Genomic DNA, 16,417 nt, shown 5'->3' on the forward strand with positions numbered 1-16,417 from the left:
GCAGTTATCGATTCCGTAAACATCGTCCGCAACTTTGTTGAGTGCAGTGCGGGTGATATTTGTATGCTACGTTTTTTGAGCCAGCTGGAGAGCATGGCACTAGGGGCGGCGAACCAGCGCGCCAAGTAATCCCGCATCGGTGGTTATTACTTTGAGTAATTTTTCTCGGACATGGAAAATAAAGGTGATTTCTTTTTGCGGCAAGTTCTTGCTTGTTTTTTTTTAACACGAAAGTGTTTTATGCCGGGGTCCACCAAGACTTCACTGACGTATTTCCGTCACGGACGTGACGTATTTCCGTCACGTGACGTATTTCCGTCACGGAAATACGTCAGCTTACAATGTACACGAAGATAATACAAAGAAAGAAACCAGAAGAAAAAGTTCCACAAACATGCAAAATCTGGAAATCGAACCCACGACCTCTCGGTCCGCGACGATAGATCGCCGAGCGTTTAACCCATTGCGCCACAAACGCATTTGCGGAGAGCTACACAGACGCGCCTTATATATCTAACACTCCTCCGTGTACCCGCGCTCTTGCTCGGGGCGGTGCCGCCGCCTACGAGCAGAAAAGAGAAGTACTGCATTATGACACTAACGCGCACCGACAGTGAACGCTTCGGTGGCCTCAGCACTACGACGCCTCGATGCCAGCATTCGAAGGGACGCTGGCATCAAGAAGCACTACCAACGCCAGGTGGCGTTCACCGTACTCAGCACAGCGGAGCGTGGCCTCCGCAATTAGCTCTGAAAATGTTTCTGAAGTTGATCGCGGAGGCTGCAATTACGACGCGCTGTACGCGCTGATTTAACTCGGTGACGATTCAGTTACGTGCTTTGTCTTGCGCGTTGTATTAGTGTGTCAGTTACGTGCTTCGTCCTTCGCGTTGTGCTAGCGTGTGCAGCGTAGTGCAGCTTCCATATGCACGACGGTTGCTCATGGTCATCGACGTTGATAGTCGTGATGGAGGAGACGTGCCACCAGGCGTCAGCGTGGGTGCATCAACGCCTAAGGGCGCTTTAGCCACAAAACACCAATAGACATTATATATCAATGTGCAATAAACATTACACTATTTCTGTGAAGACACGTTTCACTTTCGTGTTCTATACCGATTCCTATATAAGAGGGATCAACCACATTTTTTTATTCATTTCGGTTAATTCGAAAATCCGCTTAATTCGAAGAATTTTCGCGGTCCGGCGACCTTCGAATTATCGAGGTTTTACTGTATTTATGTTGGTGCGTTTGCTGACTCAAGTTACGAGAGCGTTTCTTGTATTTTAAATATATTCACGAGTTTAGCCCAAGACGTATTACTCTATTTTATTACAATGAAACTGAACCATATGCACTTACCAACACAATTCTTCTCGCACCAATTTAGATACCGTAACTGACGCAGCAATAAAACAATAGCTGGATTTCTCGAAATTGAAACATTAGAACTCGCTAAATATCATGTAAACACGGTTCCACATACCGTATAAAACCATTGCAATATTGTTTTATGCATGGAAAAAATGCATTTACGTCTTTAATGCAATGGGCTGAAGCGCCGCGTTTAAATCAATAAATGATACCGATTGCCAAGCTAGAAAATTTACTTCAGCATTTCGTTTTTTCTGACTAGACGACAACAACAAGTTCCTCATTCTGGCTTGGCCTACACTGCTCAGAACCATATTATAACGCGCACTTCGAAGATACAATCAGAGGCAAGCGATACTATCAGACACGCAGCTCGTCTACACAGCGCAGCCGCTGTTGCGCGCCGCTGAACCGTTCTACTGTCCGCAGCGCCAATTTTGCGTCATGATGCGGAGAAGTGGTGAACTACGCTCAGTCGGCACACCTACCCATCTAGCCACCATATCCTGGCTGGCACGAAGTTTTGCAAAATAGAAAAGCTTCCATGGCCTCTCTACAGTAATAAAAAAGTTGTTGTGACTGTTTTTAGGCTCAAATCTCAGCATTTGATACAACAGCTATTCTACCAGCTAATCTGCATGTGTTTTGAATTGCTCAGTTTCTGTTGCCATCACTGTCAGTTATCACTGTTGCTACCATCCATTCACAGTAAATAGAAGATGCTTTGCTGATCAAAAAATTTTTGGTTAAAAAATTTGCAGATGTTTCCTGGATGAACTGTTGTGGGTTAGATACTTCAGATAGTAGTGTTTTCATCGCGACAAGAAAAGGGGAATGCGTGAAAATAGGTTATTAGGCCCTTTAAGGCTTGCTGTTGGAACACACCAGTAGCAGCCTGGTTCAGCTACCTCTCATTGGTTAACTCTTTTGCATTTTGCCAATCTCTCTAAAAAACGCTGTTGTGTGTAAATCTGGATTACTTTTTCATGTGTACACATACGGGTGCGTAGCGCCTTGTAGCGTGCTCATGCATGTATTCCGTGCATGCAAGGCTGAGCACACATTTAGTCTGTGCCGTCGAGTAAGAGAGACAGGAGCGCTACTATCTTGCAGTGCATTTGGCGCAGGAATGTGCTGAGTGTTCCATCGTGCCCTCTGCTTCCGTTTACGTCCTCTATTCTTAGTGGCTTTCCAAGGCACTCTGCTTCTTTTTCTTTCTTCCCTAGCGGTTAGTGCCAAATGTGCGCACCGCGCAGCGGTCAAGTCAAGAAAAGACTCGGACAGTCTATTTCCAAAAGTGAAAAGGTCTTGTGTTGCCAGATTTACTCATCACAGCTCTACTAGCAGAGGTACATGCCATAATATTGCACTGTCTGAGTGGAGCAGCAGTGGCATACTTGGCTTGGGATGGTGCCAGCGAAGAGTAAGCTTATCTGTGTAGGAAGCAAAGTGAAATGCTTAGTGTGTGAGTGCTAATCTGGCTACTACATTCGCGACCATCGGTTGCCTGTGTTATTGTTATTACATAACATTATTATTTCTGTTGCTTCCCGTGTGTGTAGAATTCATGACCTCCGCCGTGACCTTCAAGCGAAACTTGGTGCCCGCTCCAACATCAACATTGCACCAACAGTGGAAAATTTTGGTGGAGAGACCTTTCTCTCTGAAGAAGTGGCCATCAATCTCTTGCAGGAGAGCAAGCTTGCCTTTCAGCGCTGCCAACTGGTGTGCTTGTTTTTCTTCTCCCAGTGATTTTGTACCTTTGTGCAGCAAATGAAATGCCTAACACTACTGCCCCCCAAAAATGCCTTGAAACTTGAGGAATTTTTTTTCAAAGTGAGCCAAATCCCAAACTGAAACCAAACCGAGATTGCTTGTACTTGAAACTGCATCTTCATACTCTAGTTTGGACACTCCGATATTAAAATAAGCCAGTTTAAGCTGCAAAACATATTACAAAAAACTCGTTTTCAATGAAAAATGAGCCAAGTTCATCGTCTGTGCCAGTCAATATAAGAGCAATTCACTAATCCAGCTGCAGCACTCCTATGACACCACATGTCTACACGGGTGCAGTGTCTACCATGAGAGTTCCCAAGGAGTTCTCACATGAGCACGTTGTCTAGTTCTGTTTGTTTTTGCTGACAAAACAGCCCCCTGGCTGTGGGTTCCGACGGCTGTGAAGGAGTTGGTGACATGTTGGCATCTAGACAGGGCTGGCACACAGACAGGGTTCCTTCGCAGGTACACTCATCCAAAAAGCATCGCAGATTACACAAGCGTGAGGTCGTGCTTCGAAGTAAGCCTGCGCAGGTCCATTGGTGGCTTGAAGCATGGCTTCATATCATCGGCAGCCAGGGGCGGATCCAGGTTTTTTCTGAGGGGGGGGTCAGCCTCTGTCAATGGTGATGATGATGATGATAGTAGCCTTTATCATTTATCGAAATTCACCGTTTCTGCTCACGATAAACCCGCGTTTTATACGGCTAGAGCAACACCTGTAGCCCGCCGTGGTGGCTTAGTCAGTTCAGGCGTTGCTCTGCTGAGCACGAGATCGCATCCCGGCCGCGGCGGCCGCATTTCGATGTAGGCGAAATGCAAAAACGCCCGTGTGCTTGCGTTGTAGTGCACGTTAAAGAACCCCAGGTGGTCAAAGTTAATCCGAAGTCTTCCACTACGGCGTGCCTCATAATCAGAACTGGTTTTGGCACATAAAACCCCAGAAAGAGGAAGAAGCCCTATAGCGAAGCCAGGTATCGGTTTCTCTTATAGGAACTTATAGGAAAAGGACGTTACCCAATACAGTCATGTGCTTGGCGGCTGTGCCTGATAATACAGGTTGTTCAAAACTAAGCTTTATGGTTTTCTTAAAATTAGGCACTGGGAGGCACGCGAAGACCACCTGTGCAAATAAGTTATGTGGCCAGGGGGGCACAAAGTGAGATGATAATTATCGCTGTGAGCAGCCCAATTAACTAAAATTGAACAATTATTTTTTGTCGACTGCAGTAAGTGGGTATGTTTGTATTGAAAACTTAGAGGCAGTCGTGTTTCTACACAGTATCAGTCGGAAGAATTATTCTAGCGTGTTCGTGCTCCGAGATATCCGACTCCGAATTTCTATTGTACTGCGCAGAGTTATCGACTCGACGCGAGAGCGGTTTATGCTTTGCGTTGCTATGGAAGGGAGGCATTTTGAACATTTTTAGGGCATTGACATTTTGATGGGTGAAGTTTTGTCATGAGATTTGTGCATGACAACACCAAAGTTAAAGCGGCAGTATGAAATATTCGTTAGCATAGCTAAAAAGGTTTCTGCTGTTGATGGTGCAGTTGTTGCTTTTGATTTCAATAAAACTTACAATACTTGGAAATCAGCAGTCACTTTATTTGCGTAGCCCAAACAAGGACCATTTCCGGTCGTCTAGTCACCATTACGCGCGCGCACTGCCCTCCGGCTTCTCCGCTCGCGCCATTATCTCGGCATGGCAGCTGCCGCCATCTTTACAGGCTGCGCGGTCGCGTGTTACGACAGCGGTTACGGGTTCTTCGATGTTTTTTTATTTCGCCAGCCGTGAGGGGAAGGGGGGCAGTTATTATTTTTGCCAATGCCTCCGCCGCGTTGTCAGGCTAAACGCTGCACCCAACAGCCGCGTCACATCAGGGAGGAGCTTTGCGCCGATCCTCATTCTCTTGCATGCGTAATCATGCGAACGACAAATAAAATTTGGAGTTGGATGTCTCGGAGCATAGACATGCTAGAAGAATTCTTCCAAGTGAAACTGTGCAGAAACACGACTGCCTCTAACTTTTGAATACATACACACTTACTTAGTTAATTATTCAATTTTAGTTAATTCGGTTGCTGACAGCGATAATTATCTCACTTTGTGTCCTCCTGGCCACAAAACTGATTTGCGCAGGTGGTCTTCACGTGCCTCCCAGTGCCTAATTTTAAGAAAACCATAAAGCTTAATTTTGAACACCAGGTATATCAGCCTGTATTGTTTCTTAAAAAAATTTGGGAGGGTCTGTCGCAGGTTCGTTATCCATGCGTAACCACGGGTCCGTCTTTGGAGTTCTGTTGGGACACCTTGATTTCCTGAAGAAGAGTCTTTGTGTTCGGCTGAGACACCTTCGTTTCAACGCGGCAACCGCTACGCTGGTTGTTTACGATATGCGAATCACCGCGTATGAAGACTCACGACGCCACGTACAAGAAGAACGATGTGGCGTAGTAGCCGTGAGCGCGAGCCAGCGTCTTCATGTTTTGTTTCCCACGCGACGTCATCCTTTTACACAAGGCGCGCTTCTGCTCCCGTTTCTCTAACCACGCGACGCCATCCTAGGCCCGTGCGCTGGCGTTGGCCGCTGACGTCACGCTCCCCCACTTCGCAGCCGCTGCTCGAGGCTTCACCCCGCTCCGCGAGAATGCCCACTCAGATAAACGGATTCGGTGGCTTTGAGCATCCTATGCTTAATATACGACAATAAAACTGCGAAGTTACAATGAAAAACTTGTAGCGTACGAACGGTACTGTGCTCGTACTGGATATTGTCAACGTGTAACTGTGATCACAATGAGTGCTACAGTTAAAAAAAAAAGTTGCCTATGCGTAGTTCTTAGTTTAGCTGTTAGTTATTATTTATATATGAACACTTCAGCGAGAGATCTCTTTCATTAAGCAGGTTGGTCGCGGAACCGATGACAGCAAATGAGGCAACCGATGACACCCCAATGCGGAACTAAGTTGATCAGGCGCGAAGGCGCTCGCGCGGACATCGGCGTGCTTGGAAAAAGTCCGTCCCCTCATTCATTCGACGCCACCGACGGGACGAGTAAGGCACGGCCGGCGCCAGGAGGTCCAAGGTGTTCATGAGAAAAATTAACTATGGCAACTTCGCGACACCACACCCCTACGGAGTACAACTAAGCTTGTGAGCGAGCTACCTTTACTTCTACATGACTGATACCACTGGCACTCACGAAAAATAATTTTGAAGAATGGTGGTGGCCATATTTATTTTGACAGGGCCATCCGCCTATCAGCGAGGAGGTGATACAGAAATCTGAGGGGGGGGGGGGGGGTCAGGACATCCGGACATCCCCCCTGGATCCGCGCCTGTCGGCAGCATTGTTTGAGCTTGCCGTTGGAGTCAGTAAGACAGTGTACTGGGCTCGATGTGGTGAAACTGCCACCTTTGTGCATCCAGCACACAAACGCAAGGCTGGCTTATTACGAAAGCAATATTTAAAGAAAACCTTGCTTCAATGCAGGCTTGGAGGGCTGGTATAACATAGCAGACAACGTGAAGTCATGCATCTAGTCACCACTGCGCATGCACAGGCACAGGCTTGCATTAATGCGCGGCTGCACTGGCACTCCACAATACGTGGCTAGGCGCTCGCATGTCCTGCCATATATGGTGGGTGAGTGTGCTTCTGTCAAGAACTCTAAAAGCTGCATCTCTGCTGAAGTGTAAGCACACAGAAAATATTGAAATACAAGCTTGTACCAGAGGTGACAGTGGAAAGCTTCAGAGCAAAGTTTAATGGACTGCATAGTTCATTAGAGCGGCAGACTTCATTGCAATGGCTTGTGAAACGTGTGGAATGAAGTGCCAGTGGTCCAGCAAAAACCAAACGTCTCTTCGAAGCTTAGTAGCGCACTACAAGATATGCCTCGAGAACAAGAGGTCTAGAGAATTAGAGGTGACTGTTGCAGCCACATGTTTTGTGCTGTGCTTGTGGTTAGCCATAGTGCTGCTACACGACTTCTCAAGCACAGACACAACAAAGGCAAAATGAAAGCAAGAAATCAAGAGCCCTAAAAGCACCTCAAATAAAGATTTGCACCCAGCTATTAGAGCCAAATCCAAAATTTGGTGTCAAATAGTACTTGAACTGCGTTAGGTACAAATAAAGATTTACATTCAAAGTGGGACAATTAATTCTGACCCAGCTATTAGAGCCAAACCCAAATTTGGTGTCAAATAGTACTTGAACTGCATTAGGTAGATTTATTGTACAAGTCCTAGTTGCTTACTTCGTTGCTGTCAGTGAGTCCAGAAAAAATTATTTGCTGTTGACACTTAGCAGCTTCACTGTGAAACATTCACATATTTCTCGACTTCACTTCTGATCGATTTGGCCACTATGAAAAAACACTCCACGCTTGTTTTTTACTTCCCTGGCTGAGCCTTCTTGGGCACCTTCTCCCATAATTTCGTGGGGCCATGCATGAACAACACACTTGTAGGTATTTGTGTCATAAAGGGAACACTTGTGCTTAATTAAGGCCACGGGCTCAATGTCGGTCGCAGTGGCTGCATCTTGATGAGGCTGAATGCAAAAATGCTCGGGTATTTAAGTTTAGGCGCACGATAAGGAAACTCAGATTGTAATCCGGAGTCCTCCACTCTGCCTTATAATCATTTTGTGGTTCTGGCTTGTAAAACCCCAGAGTTTAATTTTAAGACGAAGAGAACACCCATTTCACTAGGTTTGGCAGACATATACTAGCATATGCTAATATATTTTTGGGCTTCAGATTGGTTGCAAGAGGACTTATCCCCCTATTTCTCAACGATCCTCTATTTGACACTCCATCTCTACTCTATAAAGGGAAAGACATTGCCAACCCTCGGCTGTGACTGCATTTCGTTAGTGCTCCTTGATAATTTCTGAGCTCAAATACTAGGAGCATTATTATTTGAAAAAGGGCAACATCTTTCACAAAGTGATTAGAGCTGACGCCTGTTTCTGTACGTAGGGTTTGTGCATGTCGTTTGTGCACGCCAAAAAATAACCAGGGACAGCAATACCCAAATGGTCCTTGCTGTCATGCGGTGTCAAGCATGCTTTGCAATTAGGTGGGAAAGTGCACTGGAAGTTTCACCTGGCTTTATGAACATAAGGAGCTTCATTGTAAGTCGTTCCCAGATATATTGAACTCGAAGGGGATTGTGAAATAGTTCCATATATCAATAATACAAACTATAATACATGCATATCTGAAGCTTATCTAAAACCTTCGCACGTCTCTTGACAGATTTCAGAGATCGGGAAAAAGAGGAATCTGCCAATTGCCCTTTCCAAGGCTGTGTTGATCGTACAAAAGTTTATGTATTTTGCACACGAATGTCGCAAGTCACTATCGCTGCGGACTAGAATGCTAACCCTAAAAGCCCGAGTTGACTGAATGCAAGAACGTGGTGCACCTTCTGTGTCGAAGTGGTTGTTGCGCATTATTATTTAGGGTAATGTAGAAATGAATGCAGCACAGCAACAAACAAGCCTGTAAAAAGGAACTGCGCTGTGCTGACAGTAATGCACTTGTACAAATTAACATGCGTGGCTGTGTGTCCATTACAATACGCTATTTTAATGTCCGATCGTCATAGTCATTTGTAGGCAACGAGTGAACTAGGCAGTCTGTTGTTTTGGGTTTCTGTTTCAGTACAGACTTCCGGTTGGAAGCAGCTGTCTTCGCTTCTCATCTGCCCTAAGTCCGCCTGTCTCTTGCGTGCCACTCTGACGCCTTGCATTCCCTTTGTTCTCGGCCCTTCCCCTCCTGCCACTGTGTCAGTGACTGCTGGAAGTGCACAGACGCTGATAGATTTAAAAGACTTTCAGCTTGCAGAACGTCCGAGTCCCTTCAAGCATGAATGTAATGCATTCAGCGCAGACTGTAGGCCCTCAAATTGCACAGTGATCTTTCCGCAAAGTGCAGATGTGGCTTGTGGTGGTTTTGTTAAATCCAAATTGTAATGTAAAAATCCGTCTATGTTGGGGTTGGGGTCGGATTCATTTTAGGTGCTCGCGGAACCTTAAATTACATTTGTGGAAAGCGCTCGTTCACAATGGCACAGACATCTCTGGTTTGGCATCCCATGTCTGGAACCCCTCATTGAAAAGATTGAATGTTATCCATGCTTTCTTGTGGAACATCCGTGTTGGACCGGGAGGCTTTTCGCGTTTTATTGCGATAGCAATTATATGGACACTCCCAAGCAGATTTCTGCCGTCGTCGTCGCCGTCGCCGTGAGGTTCCGTATGACGTCAATGGAAATGAAATCGTCGCCGCGCGCCGAACGCTGTATATGCGAGTGAAAGGGCGCGAGGGACGCGCTCTTTCACGGGGAGTGAACGCACGGCCGAGAACAAACGCGCGTTCTGTGCCATGCTCCCTTAAGGGCTGCAGAAGTAGGCGTCTCTTTCCTCCTTTACAATCACCATATATGTAGAACAAACGCGCCTTCTTCGGACGCGCGATAGGCCATGGGGGGGCGGGGGGGGGGGGGGGGGGAAGGGAGGCGACGTTTAGCTGCGGCACCAAGTGCCTATTTATATCAGAGGCTCCGGCAACAGTCACCAATGCCGCACGCATTTTGTGCGAACGCGGGCAAAACGCAGACGGCGTCGACAACAGTTCTGCGTGTTGCCGGTGCTGCTGCATGTCCAAGTTTATACAACTGATAAAGCTACTATCATTACTCCGTATAGCTCTCTACAAATTTGCTATCGCAATTGATGCTTCGCCTTTAAGGTGAAACTGCGACAACTTTTTTTGAAGCAGTGGATGATCTGCTTTTGTTGATAATGAATGGCCGCAGTTTACACGAACGTCCTCATTTGCAGCAAGCACGACTGAGACATGCACTTTGCTTATTCTCCCTCCATGGCATTACTGCCCTTCAGATTCAGTGCCTTATTTGACAGCATCTGCTGAAACAGTGACGTTTCAAATGCATCGCCTTCAATTATTTTTGACAGTGTGTGGGTTCTTGGTGTCTCACAGGAGACCAACCACCACGGGTTCGAGCTTAGCGAGTCACAGGGCCGCGTCAGCTGTCGCCTCCAGCACCGCTCGCGCGCGAGCTCAGAGGCCGCAAGGGGCTACCGAGCGACGCACGCAAAAACACAGTAAAGCCCTGAGTTGACGGAAACCGTTTACTGAAACCGTCGGCACCAGCACTGCACAAACGCCCGCGCGGCGGGGAGCCAAAGGGGTCCCGCACCAGGGCGAAAATACAATAACAGGCGCCTATAGCACGTCGCGGCAAGAGCACAGGCTCAAGCTGGGACACGCCGCTAGGAAAAGTCCCGGCGGCTATGCTACTTGCTCTGGCGATAACCAATGGGTCAACTCGCGAGAGCACGGGCAATATCCTTCAGCTTAGGCTTTCGGCAAGTGCGGCTCGGCGAGGTACGACCTCGCGCGAGCACTAATGGCACCGCTCGTCGGCTTAGCGTCGGGAAAGGATCAGCACACAGTACGCGCTCCCCGCACGGGCAAAGGCACCGTGCGCGAGCTCCAGTCCTAGTCGCAAAGGTGTCGGCGGACGAGAGGAAAGCATGAACGTACCATGCGCTGGTCCCGGAGAGAAGTCCCGAGGCACGCTCTACCGCTAGCAGCCGACAACCGGCCGCATAGTGACGTCAGCGCCCCGCCCTCACCGCCAACCGCCGTGTGCGCAGCGCCACCGCGGGAACCGGTTAGGCGGCGCGGGCGGAGAAGGAGGCCAGCGGGGAACGATGGCGAGGGATGGCAGAGCCCGCGCAATGGCACCGGCGCCTCCCTCAATCCCCACAAGTGTGAGAGGAGAAGCCTACTTGTTAAGAAAAGTGCACTTGTTACAACAAGCACACTTGCAGGGGTGTGACACAGTGTTCAATACAGTGAATGTAATGGTAAATGGGAACTCCATACTCGCACAATCAACCGCTATACTTTTGCATGGGATTTCCAAAGGCAGGTTTGCAGCTGTTCGATATAGACAATAATTTGATATTTCCGGAATCGACTTATTTTCCTGTTATTTACAAGAAGGATGACATGCCCTTACTGGCACGCCCTAATTACGCATCACAAGCTTTTTCTGGATATCAACGATTTTGCCTTACTGGGCCCCTGCCTTGGCTGAAAAGGATGCAAGACAGGCCTCAGTGGACAGTCAAATAAATTTTAACGGGCCATGATATGGTTGGCCGTCATATTGTAGTTTTAAAGTGGGTTTCCATATTGTAGTTTAAGTGGGCCACCATTTAAAGTGGGTCAATGCGCCATAAATGTAACACTCATCAGAGCGAATGTCACATTTATGGCGCATTGTTAGATGAGAATAGAAACTGTCATTTGGAATTGATGGTAGTGCCGACTGGTAAGTCAGCCAGCACATTATATTAGGCATGAACAGCACCACTGGAACCGCAGGCGCTGCCATTGTAGTTGCCCCGAAAGATGGACCACGTGGCCCCACTTTACCTCAGTAGCACTCGTACTGCTAGCAGTGAGCCATCTTTTTGTGTGGTGTAGGAGGCATGTTTTAGCATTTTTTATCCAGGAACATTGTCCTTTGTTGCGAACAGTCGCTGACTATTGTATTAGCAGCAAAAAAAAATCAGTTTCTTTGGAACCCTCGGAATGCTGTAATTTATTGCTCATATTAACCCTTTGTGGTCCGTTGTCGGGCAGGGCGACAACGCAACACAGCCGTAGCGGTCGTGTTGCGGGCACACGACAATTTTGTCGGGCACTGCCCGACAAAATTTCTGTTTTTCTCACTGTGATTCGTGCGCATTCTTTGTATACATGATGTGCCATCTCTTGAGGGATAAATAAACTTTGTTTTTTGCGAAGTTTACTTCTTGTTGCACTAGGGTGCAGCACAATGTTCAGCACGACTTCTGGATACCAGAGCGTTCTCACTTGCGCACGGAACCGCACGTTCGCGTGTTTCCCTGAGAAGCATGACCACTTTTTCACCACATGCGTTTTGCGGTGGTGCATTTAGTGAAAGCTCCTAGAGGTTTCCATTGTCAATAGCTTTATTTTGAGGCGCATACAGCTGCAGAATCACGGTGAGAAAGAACAGCGACACCTGCAGTACGGCCGCAACCTCATCCAACAGCTGGTGGGTGACGTGAGGGCTAGAGACAATAAGTGGGGCCCGTCTGCGCAGAAGCAGTGCAAGGAAAGGCTAGATTGGAAGAGCCATTTCATCTACAAGCTCCCAGGTCGAAGCAGCAAGGATTGTGCTGCTTGTAGCGATCAAAAAATTAACGGAGTCGGGAGGGAAACTGTGTTTTTCTGCAAAACCTGCAGTAACAACCCTGGCCTGCACCCAGGACACGGAGCAAGAAACCTTTAGGAGTGGAAACTCCGACAGTTGCAGCGACCAGAAAATGTCACAGGCCAGCGGAGCCACTATCACGCTGGCGGCCGAGAAAACAATTATCGCCGTCTTGGTTGCCAAGGCAACTGGTCACATGTGTTGCTCCCGTTCGGCCGCGCGCCCCACAAGTTCTACTGAGGGCACTTACGCGTCCCACCTGCGTCCCATCTTAGGCTAGCAAATTCCGAACAAGAGTACACTGCACGTATCAGCGCTGTTAGTATTATGGCTATCTAACAGACACCGACAAGAACACTTGTTGTTTGACTTAAAGGCCCACAAAAACGTTACGGCGTGCATGCTGAAGCAAATGCCAAACGCCCGCGTCGTCTGCTTGGCGTCTGCTTTAAGCGGAAGACACGGGCGCCACCAAAGAGAACGCGCACCCGAGCAGCCCGCCGGGCTTCTGCTTTTTTTTTTTTTTTTTTGCTGCTGCTTGCATGACGCGCCACAAGGCGCCGCCACTGCATGCGCCTCCGTCGGCGCATAGTAATGTGACGCTATCTGGTCGCACGCGAGCGCCCGCACTGACGGGAGTTTCTACTCCTAAATAATCTTCCTCCGTGACCCAGGAGAATGCTTCGAGCGGTATCACACGTTGCTCAAATATCGGTAGAGGAGTTGCCTGCAGAATGCAAAAGATAAAATAAATATCCTGGGGGTTTTTCTTCCACAGTATGTGGTTTTCTTCGCGGCACCACAAACTGGCAAAATAGTTTCGGACCAGGACAGCCAGAAAGTGGGTAAAAGTTTCGGACCGCAAAGGGTTAGAATACCCCTCACCGGTTGGACACTGCGAACAGGCAAGCACAATGCGTAGATCGTGCACTTACGATCCTTTCTGCAATGTTTCAAAATGATGGGCAATGAGAAAACAACTGATATTTCATAGAAAAGCCCATGTGTCCTTCCTCTCTAGGGAGGCCCGCTTCAGGTCAGGAAGTCAAGGTCACATGCACAAATGCCTCTACATAAGATGTATTGCCTTGAATTCCTGTTACCGGCTCTGGCTATGGCATGTGACTTCGCTAAATCATCCGATGTGGACTATGCCATTTCGCCACTGGAAGTTCACTGCGCAGCAAAAATGGAAGAGAAGAAAACATTGTCCCTCACCTCCAGCATGGGAGGACGTAGGTAAGGAATGGTGCTTGCGGAAGCTAGTCGAGGCAGAGGAAGACCGTGTCGCTGTTAGCAGTGAAGCTCGCCTACGTGAAAAATGTGATTACCTGCAGAACTGTGGCATGACAAATTTTGGCTGCTCGTGAAACGGAAGCTGGTAGGCTAAAGTGAGTGCAAAGACGCGCCGGTCTGCTTATGTCACCCAGCAGCAGGCAGCCAGCGCACTGTGGCTCCATGCTCGCAGAGCACGCTGGCAGCCCGTTGCTCGGTAATGTAAGCATAACGTCGCTTCGAGGGGCACGGCTTTGCACTCGCTGCAACCTCCCAGTTTTGGTTTCGCGTGCTCTGATAGCCGAAATTCGTCGTGCCACAGTTCCGCGGGTAATCGTATTTTTCCAGATCCAAAGGTTAGTATGGTATGGCTTGCACGGAAAGTTTGCTTTAATTTCCCAATTAAAATGAGCCTGCTGAAACTAAAGGTAGAAGAGATAATGAATGAATTTGTGTTAATTAGTGACTAATCACCACATATCACACAGTCACCCTGTGGTCCGCACTGCTGAAGGCTTGTATCTGAAGAAACTGTCTGTTTATTTCAAAACGGCTATATTTAAATGTTACTTAATGTCTTCATAGAAACACCCTGTATTTGAAAGCACTGCCGTCAAGCCTGCGCACTTTGATGCAGTCAAGTGAGTTCGACGATCACACTCGTGGGCAAGTATGTTCTATAGCAAGTGGTTTTAAACATTTTCATGTGAAAGTCTGTGAATGACACTATCGGGGAGATGCATTCTCTCAAAGTGACACAAAATTTTCCCATCTGACAACGGCGTTACATTGCAGTACAGGAGCCCATTCACCCCATCCAGAAGTTTCACGGCTCTGCAGGCACTAATTAATCTAAAATCGGTGGCTCAAATTATGAGCTCTTCTCACCGGCGGGAACCACTATGTTGACATCATGTAGTGTGTGACATAACGAGCCCACTGGTGAGGACTAGTTATGTCTAACCTATCCCCCCCGTGTTATGTGCCTGGTCGCTCCACTCCCCTTGGCGGGAGGAGCATAGGAAAAAAGAACATGTACTGCAGAACAGGTGTACAGCAAAGGTGTGTCTCCGTTGCTAGGTGACACCTGGCTGGGCGGAGCATATGCAGAGCGGACCCATCTGGAACGTACTGCAACAATAATTCCTCTGCTGACACAGAATGTAAACATTTATTGCAAGAGCTGAAGCTATAATGGTTGGGCTGTCTTTTGAGATTCTCTCTTCTCTGTCTGTTTTTCTTTCTCGTTTTTTAAACATTGAAAGAATAATGCTTTGAAATCACATTTTCATGTGTTGCACAGTTCATGCGGAAAAGAACAGTCCTACTTTTTTTGTGGATAAGAGTGATTAATTCAGTTCTGTGCAAATCTCTACAGTTGTCCAAGCCCACAGAGCTGCCAAAAAGTGTGGCGCAGATCTTCGACATACTGCTAAATGGCCTGTGCATTGAGCACATCCACTATGCCCTGGACATCGGCCTGCGGGGTGAGTCTTTTCCACTTGCCCAAGTGGTCTGCTGAAGTAGCTTGTCACATTCTGCAGCCATACCCTCCAGCTTCTACGGTAAAAGCTCATTAATTTGCACCTCAATAATTCAAACTTTTAGATAATTCGAACTGACTGTCGCGGTCCGGCCACGCAGCATAGGCGTCTATGGGTAAACCAACTCGTTATTTCGCACGCGCATTGGCTCCTCCATCAAACTGCACGCTGCCACATGGTGATAAAAAAAAGTAACCCGCAATACGTGATTATCTGGTGCGTGCTTTATTGATAGCATGCGCTTCCAATCTTGGAGGCTATAGAGCGGGCCACCGGAAGCCAAGCCTGGCCAATCCAGCAGAAAATCCAACATGGCGGCCCATAAGATAGGGTAGTGTGGCTCAGAACGAGCGTTTTAGTCCATAAATCGAACTTTGGGGCCTAAGTTTGTACGAAAAATCGATTGAAAAATTTCATTACAGTAAAAGCTCGTCAATTCGAACTTACAGTTAATTCGAACTGATGTCCTGGTCCTGGCACAGCCCTGTGTATTTCAATGGCGAATAACTCCCGATTATTCGAACACGTCGGTATCTACAATGGTTAATTCGAACTGGGAGCCCCTGGTTTACATCGCTTCTCGCAGAATAAGTCTGCCCAGAGTGATTACAGTGTGTTGCAAAACCAAACCAAACCAAGTTTACTAGAGATGCAAAACAATGAAACAGACAAACAAGCCAGCGCGCGAGGCAAAGCCGGCGCACTGCCACTGCTATGTGCACTCTGTCTTGCATGTGCCCGCGCCATTCAGATAGCATGCTGCTGCGACAGCTATGCTGGTTTCGCAGCGGGCGCCGCTGGCACCACTGCTCCGGCGCAAGCCATTGCAGGTTTTCGTCGTACCGTGGTCACTGGGCTAGGCCTGCGATCACCTGGCGTGCACAACAAGCGACCAAGGTAACCAAGAAGACAGTTGTAGGGAAGCTGCCGAGGTCGACCAAGAAACATGTTGTAGTATATCAGTTTCAGTTTCTGTTTGCCCTTACACGCCGCCAGTGGCGCCAGTGTTGTCGCCTGTATATATACATGCCTCTGAATAAACAGGGGGTCTTGTTCCGTTGCGGCTGTGACTGTCTTCATGGTTCTTCTGCGGCTTCCGCTGAAATACAACAATGGCGACGAAGATGGGATCTTTTCGAAGGGTGTA

General features: G+C 47.8%; 1 protein-coding gene across 1 annotated transcript in view; it reads left to right on the forward strand.

The window, feature by feature from the left end:
* The window catches only part of LOC119464428 (exocyst complex component 5-like), a 223,009-nt gene that overhangs the window by 122,684 nt on the left and 83,908 nt on the right, over window positions 1–16,417 (forward strand). The window contains exons 10-11 of the mRNA XM_037725388.2: window positions 2,938–3,100; window positions 15,105–15,213. Coding sequence (XP_037581316.1) covers window positions 2,938–3,100; window positions 15,105–15,213 — 272 coding nt within the window. The remainder of the gene's footprint in view (window positions 1–2,937; window positions 3,101–15,104; window positions 15,214–16,417) is intronic.

This window comes from Dermacentor silvarum, chromosome 9 (genome assembly GCF_013339745.2).
Source record: "Dermacentor silvarum isolate Dsil-2018 chromosome 9, BIME_Dsil_1.4, whole genome shotgun sequence".
NCBI lineage: Eukaryota > Metazoa > Arthropoda > Arachnida > Ixodida > Ixodidae > Dermacentor > Dermacentor silvarum.